Here is a 12,918-nt window from a genome sequence, read left to right as displayed (position 1 = left end):
GTTTGCCTTCTTTCCGCCTCTCCAGCATTTGCCTGAGCACTCGTCCGGCACTCCCCTCCGGCGTCATTCTCCCTCCTCTGCGATTCATTTCCTCCTGGTCCTCGGCTCTTGCCCCATCATGTGCTTTCCCATAGATGCTGCTCCAGTCCAGCCACCTCCATGCCTGTTGCCATTCTCCCTACTGAGCAGTTTTTATTCCTCCCCCTCAGCACTCGCTGCTCTTGTTGTTGCTTTCAGTCATATGCGGGATTTACTTCCCCGTCCAGGGATTGAACCTGTGCCCCCTGCGGTGGAAGCTCAGTCTTAACCTCCAGACCACCAGGAACGTGCCCCTCAGCGCTCTGGCCTCCAGCCCCGCGCTCTTGTTCCTTTGTAACTGACACATTCGCCTGTTGTGTGTGTTTTTTTCCCAACTAGATTACAAGCCTGGCAGGTCATTTGCTCGTGCACGTGTGTCTTTTCCAGCCCTCTTCTCCCTATGCACTCAGCAAACACGTGTTGGGAACCTGCATAGTGGGCGCTTAAGAAACAACCATGAAAATAAAAGAAGAAACAACCGTGGACAGAAGGGCCAGGTTCCTGTCCTTGGGCTCACGGTCTGCAAAGTTCTCCATGAGTCCGGTGGCCCCGGAACACTTCCTACATGACTCAGCACAGTCTCAGAAGGTGCTGGGGCAGGAGGACGTTGTACCCCTCTCTGCCATCAGGTGGATGGGTCTGTGTGACCTGAACTGCAGCTTGACCCTGTCTTGTGGACACTCACCTGCCCTTTGGTGGGAGCTGTCCACCGCTCGCAGCAGCTCTGCCCTTCAGCCAGGGTGTCTCCCTGCAGTTGGCCCTGTGCTCCCTGACATAGAACCAGGCTTCTGTTTTTTCCACTTCCCGCCCGTGCTGTGTGTGGTCTTCTGCACGTGAGCCGTGCACGCCCGCTTTCCAGGTGGCTCCAGGGGGGTCACCAATGCTTAAATGGTGTCTGCCCTGTTTAGAGACAAGCCCCCGGGCTCACGGGTGGGTATAGCGGCGGCTCCCCTTAGTCTTGAGCGCCTGGTGTAGTTCTCGTGCGCGCCTGAACTGGTACCCAGGGGCAGCATCGCTGGGCTCGTCGAGCAGCACAGCTCTGAGCAGCACCTGGGCTGTGGCCTTTTCAGCCGACGGGACGGCTCCTAGGCTCCAGTCTCAGCCAGTGAACATTGCTGCATGGATGCAAGTTGATCTGTGTCCGGTGTCTCCCTCCTGCTAGACTTCACCATCCTTGAGGGGAGGGACTGGGCCCTCTTGGTAACCCCGTTGCCTGACACCAGCGGGGTGACCGGGGAAGGATGGCTGAATAAGTGACTGAATGGCTGGGCCCCTCCCCTGGATGGTGCATCTGTTGGCATCCCAGCCACCGCGACACTGTGACCGCCATGCGTTGCCCTGAACACTTTGGAGGGACACGCTTTCGCCTGTGCTGTCTGCTGCCCTGGGGGCTTGCTCATGCACAGGATGAGGACCATCAGCAGGAGTGTGTCGCTTTGTCCTGCGGTCCTGCCTCACCTTTCCCTGTAGAAAGGGAGGCCCCGCCCCCAGTGCCCAGCAACAGGCGGTCGGTCTGTTGCTACCACTTTCGCCGCCACTCTAGTCAGGACGTGAGCATAATTTTAAGAGACATGCCTTATAACTCAGACCCAGTAAAACATGATTATAATAAATCAAAGGCTGGAAAATTGACAGAACCACGTTGAGAGCGATTTGAAGAAAGGAGCCTATCATTTGTATACTTGTGATATATGTATCTTCTCCATCTTTGGTGTTGTGTCTCTGCCTTCAAATAGGACTATATCAGGCATTTTTAATCTTACTCAGCAATTAAGTATACTTTTTTTTTTTACAGGATACAGAAAAGCAAAAGGGAAAACAAGCCATGCCTGAAAAACATGAAAACGAAATGTCTCAAGTGAAACAAAAAAGCAAAAAACTCTTAAATGTTAAGAAAGAAATCCCAGCAGATGTGAAACCCAGGTAAGAAAAGTATATGATTTCAGAGAAATGAGGTATAAGTAAGAGAAGTTACTGGTGAGAACTCGGTAATGGTTGTGTCTGCTTGACTGGTTTTTCTGGGGTTTTTTGCAACAAAAGCTATGTTCCTCTGGGTTTTTTCTGCTGCCCAGCGTTCACTATCCCTGGGGAGGGACAGGCACATGCTTCTGAGGTCATACATACAAAAGGCAGAGTTAAAACTTGTAAAAACAGAAGAGGACCAGTGGTTAAAACATCTTGCTTCTACTGCGAGGGGTATGGATTCAACCCCTGGTCAGGGAACTTAAGATCCCACATGCCACGTGGCTCAGCCAAAATATGGGTGGGGCGGGGAGGAATGGAGGAGAAAAATACAGTTGGTGATTTGCTCCCAGGCAGAGAGCCATTTCACTTCTGCCCAAAACTGGACTTTATGTTCCGGCCACAGGTGTGACCATAATTTCTCTCAAAGGAGCTCTGGGTCTGCTCACTCACCCGGGGCTGTCATGGGGATCTGGACTCCAGGGCTGTAAAACTTGGAAAAATTTATTCTTAACCTGTGATTCCCACGTGGCACTAGTGGTAAAGAACCTGCCTGCTGATGCAGGAGACTTAAGAGACATCACGAAGATGACCTGGAGGAGGGCATGGCAACCCACTCCAGTATTCTTGCCTGAAGACTCCCACGGACAGAGGAGCCTGGCAGGCAACCATCTAAAGGGTTGCAAAGAGTCAGACACAACTGAAGCAACTTAACACAGGGCACATACATTCTTACCTTGTGAAAAAAAAAAGTGCTCAGGGCAGATATTACCACCAGACAGTTGCCAGGGTCCTTGGGCCCCTCAGGGAGGGCGCCCTACAAAATGTTTCCCCAAGGAAATGAATGATTTGCACTCCTGGGTTATTATGTCCTAAGGTCACTTCATACTTTGATTATCTTTGGGTCTAATGATCCAGTCCTGGTTCTGGCGTTGCTGACAGCGCCGTGCTAGTCCATCGCACAAGACGGCGTCTGCATGGGGGCCAGTACTGCCCTTCTTCTCTGCTAAGTGGACATCAACCCAGGAAGCTGAGGGAATTCTGTGTCAGTTAATAAAGGAAGACCTGGTTTGTTGTCATCAGAACTGACTGTAGCTTTGCAGAAAGTCTGTTCTTACTCAGATTCTAGGAATAAAGCTTGAACTCTGCAAAAACACCAGTAAACTGGACTCTGCCCTAGATGATACAGCTTAACTCAACAGGGCCAGCTTGTCCTGTAGAACCAGAAGCTAATCAGAAATTAGTGATTACTGCATAAAAATGTAACCTTGTCCCTGAACTTAAGAAGCAACACAGTACATGGCAATATTAGTAATGGAGTATTTATACTTAAAGTTACCCTTTTGTGCAAAATGTTGGTTGAAGTGGCCTGACTACACAGCTTGTCGAGAACGATCTGACCTGGTTAGAAGCAGTGTCAAGTGGAATAATGGCACTTGACTCTGCCCTGAGGGGAATCAGCCTGAGGCACTTTGGTGCTAATACTCTGGCACCGCAAGACAGGAATAACAGCCCTAGTCAAGCGGCTAGAGATTATTCTTCTAGGCCTTTTTCAGGCTTAGTTGACTGACCAGATGTTTTAAAGTGTTGTTGTTCAGTTGCTGAATCATGTCCGACTCTGCAACCCCATGAACTGCGTGCAACACGCCAGGCTTCCCAGTGCTCACTATGTTTTTAAAGTAGAAAAATCCAAATTATGAAAAACCTTAATTTTTACGTATCCTGAGATCTTGTGAGAATGGAATGTTGTGCTGTCATTGTTAGGATCATAAGTTTAAAAGCCCAGCTTCTGAGGATTATCTTAGTGAAATCAGTCCATAGGTGACTGTCACCATGGGGACACTGCTCATTCTCCTTGACGCCCAGCTCAGTACATTTAAAACAGATTGCACGTATGCATCACCCCTCTCATCCCCCGGTGACTTCTGTTGTGTTCTGACCTTTCTGGGCAGTCAGTTGGCTGTGGGCAGGCTTGGCTTTGAGGGTCCGTGCAAGACGGCGTCTGATGCCGTGACTCTGCAGGGGATTGAGGGAGTTTGCTGGTATCCCGAGCCAGAGCTGCCCGCTCTCCAGCCCCCAGTCGGGAGGCAGAGTGAGAACGCGCATTTCTTTAAAGATTAATTTATTTATTTGGCTGCGCCAGCTCTTAGTTGCAGTACGTGGGATCTGGTTCCCTGACCAGGGATCAAACCCGGGCCCCTGCATTGAGTACAGGGTCTTAGCCACTGGACCACCAGGGGAGTCTCAACTCACGTCCTCTTGATGTATGTAGTTAACAGAGATCATTACCAGAAGGCAGTTTAAGCAATATGCTCTAAAGTGTCTTTTTAAATTGTCTTTGTCAATCGTAAGTAGAAAGCCAGATTTATAAAGCTGCAGCCCTAGTAGGCTCACCCATAAACAGTGCATTGTTTCACGTCAGTTTGTTAGCCCACCTAAAATTCTACTCATTTGGGTGAACTGAGCCCTTTGGATTTTTGGTTAGCCTTTATACTAATTCCAAATGTAACAACAATTTATGATAGAAAATTTGTGAAATACAAAGAAACAAAAGAATGAAAAGAAAATGACCTTTGACCAACTACCTTATATAATGTTTATAAAGCACCTCTGTTAAAATTTGTTTATGAAATCATGCTTTATATACCATTTTATATATATATATATATATATATATATATAATCTGCTTACCTTTTTGAAAGGAGGGGGCGTGTGCTAGTGATGGACACTGGTATGCCATTGGATATAGAAAGTCTGAGCCGTCCTCACATTTGCGACTGGTGTGAGCTAGCTTGGACGGTGCCAGGCCCAGAGCCCAGCAGAGATCTGCTACCCCCTAGGAGGGTGAACTCGGAGGGGTAGTGGAAGGAGGATGTGGCACTTTAAGAACCTGAAGGGTGGGGGTGGGGGGCAGAGTGCTGGGTCGGAGTGACACCCCTGGAGGCTGGGGCAGCAAGTGCACTTAGGTGGAAAATGCCAGACACTGCCCACTTTAAGAACGCTTGTATTGATCAGTGAACTCTGTGAAGTTTTGGTGGAAAGCCAGCTATCAGCTCAGCCTTGAACTGACAGCTTTGCGGCCGTCACCAGAGCCCACTGATGATTTTTAGAGTAATTCTTGTAAGAGGCCACTGGGTTGCTTCAGCTGAAAGGCGTCCTTCTGTTGGGCCGCGTCAGTCTGGTTCCTGTCAGCGGAGAGGCCTCCGTGATCTTAGTGGGCAGCACGGAGGCGACTTGTGAAGGTTTTTATGGTTCATGTGTTTCCAAGGCTCACCATACTGGCTGTGTGGGCCATCTCCCCAGGTCTTTCTCCTAAAGATCACTTCTCTCTCAGCAGACTTCAATGTTTTCTTCATCGGGCTGTGGAAACTTAAAAATAGCCCTTAAAACTTAAACTTGTCTCCCGTTTTGCCTTGCTGACAGGAAGTTCAGAGCCAATTAATTGTCCTATTTATACATGTTTATTATGTTAAGCTTGCCTCTTAATATTTTGGAAGTAATATACTCTAAATAGATCAGTGAAAATAATATTTAAGTTTTGGCCTGAGATGAACCCTGAGTTCAAGAATATTTATCCTACCCACTCAGCCTAGACCTTAGACAAACAGGAGAGTCCTGCCGCCCTGCCGTGGGCGCTGGGGGATGTGTAGGTCACTCAGGAACTAGCCCTGGCTCACTGCATGGTGTCCGTGGGAAAACAGGTTCAGAGCTTGAGTCACGGGACCTTTGACAGTTCTAAGTCTGAGCGCTTTCAGCGTCTCCGCATTCAAGAGCCCCGCAGGCAGTGCACACGTTGGGCGAGGATCTAGGTGCTGCGTGAGGAGGCTTCAGGTGGGCTGAGACCTGCTCACGAGCAGAATGACCGCACTGAGCAGCTCCTACAAGGCTAGTTAGTACTAACAGCTTCCTACACCTTATCTGAGGTAGGTGCTCCGACCCGTTACACATTATTAAATAATGGACCTCAGTTCCCTGTCTGCTGTCAGAACAGCAGATGAGTCTGTCCATGTCTTCTGAGCAGTATTAGAAGTGCTTGGAAGGCGCCCAGCCCTCAGGATGGTGGGTGGATAATGCATCAGGAGGCCAAATGAGTCAAAGAAGCTGTTGAGATTGTAGCTGGATCAGTGACTTCTCCTCTAAGCCCTGAAACAAAGTGTTGTGTTTGAATGTCCCACCGTGGTTATCTTTCAGTTCCTTAGAGCTACCGTATACTGCCCCCTTGGAAAGCAAACAGCGCCGAAATCTCCCAACCAAGATTCCTCTTCCAACTACACTGACCAGTGGATCCAAACCACGAAACTCCCAGAAAACAAAAGGTATTTTCCTTTCTCATCGTACAGGTGGTCTGACGATTCGTTGTTTAGTAGTTGTTGGTTGTGAGTTCACAGTATTCAGGAGTCATCAGGCATAGGTGGATTCTCATTCTCATCAGAAGGTTTTTTGAAATTGGCCCGAAAGAAAGGGATGATCCTCCATCATGGCTTTCTTTTCTGAATTCTGGACAGGTACAAGTAAGTTAGTGGATAGCAGGCCACCTTCCCTCGCAAAGTTTCTCCCAAACAGTCAAGAACTAGGCAACACCAGCAGCTCAGAAGGTGAAAAGGACTCTCCACCGCCAGAGTGGGATTCCGTGCCTGTTCACAAGCCCGGCAGCTGTAAGTACGGTGCTCCCCACACCCGCAGCGCATCCGGGTCTGGGCGGGAAAACTGCAGGGCGTCTTGCCAACAAAGGAGACCCAGGGTCTGTGTGCCGGAGCCGGTGTGTAGCAGCCAGCAGACACATCGGTAAGCGGCCTAAAGTGTGATCAGCCGTAGAGTACGTGTTCATAGCAGAGCAGTCAGACAGTTGAGGGGCTGCTTCACCACCTGCTTCCCTCTGTACGACATGGGAAGTTCAGGTAGAGCAGTGAACCGTCCGGAGTAGGGCTCGGCATCCCGGCCCCTGGTTAGTTTCTTGTATGTTTACAGCGCAGCCCCTTTTGTAAGAATTCACTTTGTTCCCAGTTTGCCACATCTCCGAAGACAGCCTGTGTGAAGGCGTTAGTTTTCTCACCAGCTTCCTGACCTTGTTCCCCGGGTCTGGCCTGCAGGAAGTCATGGCAGGAGCACTGTCTCCCAGAACAGGGTGGGGGCCCTCAGGCTCTAGATAGATAGGACCTGGAAGAGGAGAGACTGGCACAGCCAGGGCGAGGGGGCAGGGTGTTGACGATCAGCCCTGTAGGGCTGATTTGTCTGCACTCAGCCACCATATCAGAGTGACTCCATTGGGCCCATTTGCGCCAAAGGGAAAATCCGGGGTGAGTACCAGGTTAGAGGTCACGGAGGTTTAGAGAAGAAGGGTGATTGGAGGCCAGTGAGTTGAATGAGGGCGAAGAACTTGGGTGAGGTGGGCGTTGAACCCAAGCCTGTGTAAATACGCCCTGGAGAGAGACACTCCCTGGGTTAAAACCTGCAGCCCCATATTTGCTATGAAACTTTCTGGAGCCTTTTTAGTACTTTCTTCTCGCCTGAGATGAGGGAGAGAGTCTGAAATCCCTGGTCATTCAAGAAATGAGTTGAACGAGTCTCTGGGTCATCCCGGGGTCCAGGCTGCTGCTTTCAGGCCCTTAGATCCCCTCCGAGGTTTCAACAGGACGCTGGTGCTCGGATTGTACCCTGTGACAGGGGCCGTTTCCCCACAGAGGAAGCTGCGTTTCAGCATAGGGAGTAAACTCTGTGTTCCCAGGGAGCCGGTTTCACTGGACTGTGTGAAGCCCAGCGAAGCCTGGGGGTATTCTCCAGGGAGGCAGTGTGCGTGTCAGGTCAGCAGACATTCGGGCAAGTGAGGAGGGGAGATTCTTCCAGCGAGCGAGTGTGAGAGGGGACAGGTGGAAACGGCAGGTCAATAGGGGCCAGCCCCATGGGGGAAGTGTGGGGAGAGCTTTTAGGGCAGGTGCACAGCTGAAGATGGGAAAACTAACTCTGGCTTTGAAGAGAGGGGGGCCTGGACATAGCCAGGATCACGTGAGCTCACCTGGGCCCCAGCCCCTTGCCTGTTGGGAGAGGCACGCAGTGCTGGAGGGAAGGGGAACCACCCACGGAGCCAGCTTGATTCTGAAGGTGAGGGGTACAGGCCCTACCGGGTGGGTAGGGAACAGAGCAGCCCGTCCTTGCTCTGGAGGCTCGAAAGGCCGGCCAGAGGGACCAGGGGGGCAACACACTGAGCTGGGCAAAGAAACAAGCGGGATGCTCGGCCGGGGGGGTCGTGCCAGGGTAACTGGGCGAGTAGGGTCCCCCAGAGACTGAGCTTGTGGGGGCCAAGCCCTCTCCTCGCACCTCGTGTCACAACACCAGGGCACACGTGACGGACGTGCAGGGTGGTACCTGTTTCTGATAAGTGATGTGTTTCCATTGAATGAATGCAGAATCTAACTTATTTTCTGTTTAAAATTTTTGAAATAGCTGTGCTTTAAAGGGCAGCAGGAATAGAGTATCCTTGTAAAACAGGGACCAGGCAGGCCCACGGAGCACAAGGGTCCCCCTGGGGGAGCTGGGGTGCTCTCCCGGCCCCGCATCTGTGAGGTTGGGACCTGTGTGGTAGTCCAGGGTCTTCCAGGTCCAGGCAGAGACTGCACCTGCCCGTCCCTGAGGACAGGGGAAAGCTTCCTGCCAGCCTGAGGAGGGAGGGGCCTCACCCCCCAGGAAGGGCCTGCAGAGCTGGGTCATGTTGGGGGATTCCATGAAAGGCAGAGAAACAGCACACGTGAAAGCTGTAGGCTTTTTCTTGGGAGAAGCACTTGCGTTACTGCCTTTGATGTTGGAATATCAAAAGCAACTATTTTTTAAGACTAAAAATCAAAATGTCACAATTGAGACTTTTTAATTTTAATTTGCAGCTACAGATAGTCTTTATAAACTCTCTCTGCAAACCCTCAACGCAGACATCTTCCTGAAACAACGCCAGACCTCGCCACCGCCCGCCTCCCCCTCACCACCCGCCGCACCCTGCCCGTTCACGTCCCGGGGCAGCTACAGCAGCATCGTCCACAGCAGCCCGGGCAGGTGGGCTCGCGGCCGAGCTGGGGCTGGGTCGGGGGGACCCTCAGAGGCTGTAGGGCCATCCCTCCCTGTGCAGGCTCAGCCCCGCTCCCCAGCCCTTACCTCAGGGCGGCCCCATAGAGTCAGGGTCTGGTTCAGGAGCCAGAAAGCACATCCTTCCTGAATGAAGTCCCACGAGCTGTGCTGAGAGTTGAGGAAACAGGCGTATGGGTCATTTGCTCTGAGCCTGTGGCGGGTGAAGGTCACAGTGACAGGGCAGGGCCTGCAAGAGCCGAGCACATGGGAGGCACAGAGCCCGACCGTTAGTGTGACCGTGGCCTTGACGGGGGTGCCGCTCACAGACTGAGGGCCTGCGCTGCTCCCCGCCCTGCGTCCTCCTGGCCGGGGCTCCTCACCCGCGGCTGGCACGGGGACGCGGCAGCAGTGGTCGGCCCTTCCTGCCTGGCGGCCCGCTCCTTGTTCTCTCTAGAAGGGGCTGCCCCGGCTCTTTTCCTTCCCTTCTCCCCACACCCCTGACTTTCCACCTGACCGCAGAGTCTCGGGCTGGCCACCCCCAGCCCTGCTGGAGCCACAGCGCCTGGGCCACGAGTCCCCGGGGCGGCCGGGGCCGGGGGTAGTGCCAGCGGGACTGAGGGGCCCTCGCCTTGTTCTTCCCTCCAGCGACTCTAAAGCAAAGCAGCCAAGCGGGAGCAAACACAAACTGGCAAAAGCTGCTTCCCTCCCGGGCAAGAATGGCAACCCCACCTTCGCTGCGGTCGCGGCTGGGTATGACAAGAGCCCAGGTGAGTGGCTTGGCATCAGAGACAGGCACCACTGGGCCTTGGGCCTGGGCACATACCTGTGGCCCGACTGCCTCCTGCTGACTCGGAGCCCGTTATTACAGGTGGGAACGGCTTTGCCAAAGTCTCTTCAAGCAAAACAGATTTCTCGAGCAGCCTTGGCATCTCACACACTCCTGCTGACGGCGATGGCTCAGACAGGTATGGCCGGCCCGCCTCAGTCGGGCTGGAGGCAAGCGGCTTCTCAGGCCGGGTTCACATCTTCCAGCTGTGCGTGTGCTCTGAGGCCGCTAGATGACAAGCAGATGTTTGGTGGGGGTCTCTGCTCCCCCCTGGGCCCCCTGACAGGGGAGGAGGCAGGCATGTGACCGCCTTCTAAGTCTCTTGTCGTCCCTCTCCGTTGTCATGGTCAGTGTGGAAAGGCTGTGACCTCACCATGAGAAGCAGAGGAAGCAGACTGAGATAGGGAGGGCCCGGGAGCAGGCTCCAGGCAGTCTCCGCACTGCCGCACTGTGACCCAGAGCAGCCATGGGGCCGGTGGCGTGCAGACGCTGCCTCGGTTCACTCGTCTGGATAAAATTCCCACAGTAAAATAATAAAACTTCAAGTAGACTCCCAGTTTTCACCTGCCTGATACTAACAAGAAAGCGAATCCTAGATTTGAAACAGTTTAATAAATCTTCCATTGCTGAAAGGTAAATAAGGAAGAAATACCTCTTTTCTGCACAGAACACTTGCTCTGAGCCAGGCTCCCAGCCTGTGGCAGAGTGGCCTGAGCTCTGGGCCCTCCGGGCACGGAGCAGTCTCCAGGTCTCCCTGTTGTCTGTAACACGCGTGCGCCCGTTGGAGCAGGGCCTGCCACGCGCGCAGCTGTGAGCGCTGGGTCTGTCTCCATTGACCGTCACGTTCTTGTGTGTTGCGTTTTTCTCTCCTAATGTTCAGCTCGGGTCTGTGGAGCCCCGTGAGCAACCCCAGCAGCCCTGACTTCACACCCCTCAACTCGTTCTCAGCCTTTGGGAATTCTTTTAACCTAACTGGTGGTGAGTGTTTAAACCCTGGACCATGACTAGCGAGCCATGGACAGATGGAGGGAGGAGACTGTGGTGGCCGTCTGGGGGACGTGTTTGAAAGATGCATTTCCCTCTCCAGCGCTGTCAGGCAGCCGTAGGCATGGGCACGGGGCTGACTCCCGGGACGTGGGTCTGTCTCTGCTGCCCTGTCCTGGATGGGCCCCTCCCCACACCCCAGCCTGAAGGTGCAGTGGGTCTGCTCCATGCAGTGGGGATCCCCACTGGCTTATGTTCTGCAGAACTGACTTAAGAGCTTCAAGAAAGTTCTGTGTCTGAGAGGTGGCTCCTGGCTACACTGGAGCTCCTTATTTTTCTTGCTGTTGAGAATTAGAATTCCCATTAGCTGTGATGGTGTTTGCACGTGACGGTCCAGTGAAAGGCGTGGGTGAGGTTCTGAGGTCATGGGCAGGGGTGCCGCCCACGCCCCACCGTGAATGGTGGGGGCTGCTGGAGTGGGTGCGATGCAGACCCCTGAGAGGACGCCCAACCTGCCCCGGGAGCACGGCCGGATCCAGCGCACACTTGCCTTTGCTTCCTCTCTTCCAGAAGTGTTCAGCAAGCTCGGGTTATCGCGATCGTGCAATCAGGCCTCGCAGAGGAGCTGGAATGAGCTGAGCAGCGGCCCCTCCTACCTCTGGGACTCGCCGGCCACAGAGCCCAGCCCTTCCTGGCCAGCCAGTTCCGGCTCCCCTACCCGCACGGCCACAGTGAGTCCTGGGCCTGCTCGGCCCGCCTGCTCAGGCAGCATCACAGCTGCTGCTACGCCTGGGGTGCCGCTGACAGAGGTGGAGGGTACCAGCAGTGTGAAGGCGTGGGCACGCTCATCCTGTCCACTGCTGCGTCTCCATTTCTGCCAAAGTGACCATCAGTTCTCTTCAGAGCCGAGATGGTCCAGAAGTTACAGGAGGAAGGCTGAGACGCTGAGGCTCGATCTCTGAAGTCTCTCATTTCAGCCTCTCCCAACCTGTAAGTTAGACCGCAGGGTGACTAGGGGCCCCTCTCGGATCCCGCCACCTCCAGGTCAGACAGTGCCTGAGTGTGGCACACACTGGGTCCTGGGAGGCCCGTGTCTCCGGCTTTTTCTAGGTGCATCTGTGTATTTCTTGGCTAAATGGTTCTGCAAAGGTCATGCGCCACAAAGAGTAAAGGACTCCTGGTTTCAGCTTGGACAAAAATCATGACAGAAAAATAGGATCCCATTGTGATCACTTCATCCTCAGGAAGACTCAGATGTGCAAGGTTTGACCAGGAGATGCTTTAACTTCACCAGTTCCGAAGTTTGTCTTCACTCGTAATCATTGTGGCTTCAGTTCTACAAGCGTCTTAACCGTTCTTTTAAAATGGGGTAGAACTCTTTGAGACCTTGCAGGCCATTATTCAGAGAAGGCAATGGCACCCCACTCCAGTACTCTTGCCTGGAGAATCCCATGGATGGAGGAGCCTGGTAGGCTGCAGTCCATGGGGTCTCTAAGAGTCGGACACGACTTGGTGACTTCACTTTCACTTTTCACTTTCATGCATTGGAGAAGGAAATGGCAACCCACTCCAGTGTTCTTGCCTGGAGAATCCCAGGGACGGTGGGGCCTGGTGGGCTGCCATGTATGGGGTCGCACAGAGTCAGACACAACTGAAGCGACTTAGCAGCAGCAGGCCATTATTGATCGGTCTCCCCTGGTGGCTCAGAGGGCAAAAGAATCCACCTGCAATGCAGGAGACTTGGGTTCTAGCCCTGGGTCGGGAAGATCCCCTGGAGGAGGAAGACGGCTCATGGCCCCGTGACCTTGCAGGGCCCCCGTGAACAGGAGGGCTGTACTCAGCCCACTGGCTGTGGTGGGCGCCCCTTTAGAATTTCAGAACCATCTGCTCAGGTGCTGAGGTGGCTGTGTGTATAAAACATTCATTTTAAAGTAGACAGTGAGAGGAACCTGTGTTCTAGCCTGTTTTTAGTGTTACCTTCCCCACTTTGCCATCTGTCCCCTTCACCTCTGAT

At 53.1% G+C, this 12,918-nt stretch overlaps 1 protein-coding gene across 2 annotated transcripts in view; it reads left to right on the top strand.

The window, feature by feature from the left end:
• Positions 1-12,918, top strand: part of TMEM131 (transmembrane protein 131) — a 180,110-nt gene that overhangs the window by 166,120 nt on the left and 1,072 nt on the right. The window contains exons 33-40 of one of the 2 annotated variants that reach the window (XM_044925606.2): positions 1,874-2,001; positions 6,233-6,357; positions 6,547-6,696; positions 8,962-9,082; positions 9,740-9,861; positions 9,963-10,059; positions 10,801-10,898; positions 11,475-11,635. In XM_044925606.2, the coding sequence (XP_044781541.2) occupies positions 1,874-2,001; positions 6,233-6,357; positions 6,547-6,696; positions 8,962-9,082; positions 9,740-9,861; positions 9,963-10,059; positions 10,801-10,898; positions 11,475-11,635 (1,002 nt within the window). Of the gene's footprint in view, positions 1-1,873; positions 2,002-6,232; positions 6,358-6,546; positions 6,697-8,916; positions 9,083-9,739; positions 9,862-9,962; positions 10,060-10,800; positions 10,899-11,474; positions 11,636-12,918 lie in introns of both variants that reach the window. The other variant, XM_025260667.3, reaches the window with a different exon arrangement.

The sequence above is a fragment of the Bubalus bubalis genome, chromosome 12 (genome assembly GCF_019923935.1).
Source record: "Bubalus bubalis isolate 160015118507 breed Murrah chromosome 12, NDDB_SH_1, whole genome shotgun sequence".
NCBI classification, from domain to species: domain Eukaryota; kingdom Metazoa; phylum Chordata; class Mammalia; order Artiodactyla; family Bovidae; genus Bubalus; species Bubalus bubalis.
The sequence above is the reverse complement of the archived record's forward strand: the minus strand, read 5'-3'. Positions and strand labels throughout refer to the sequence as shown.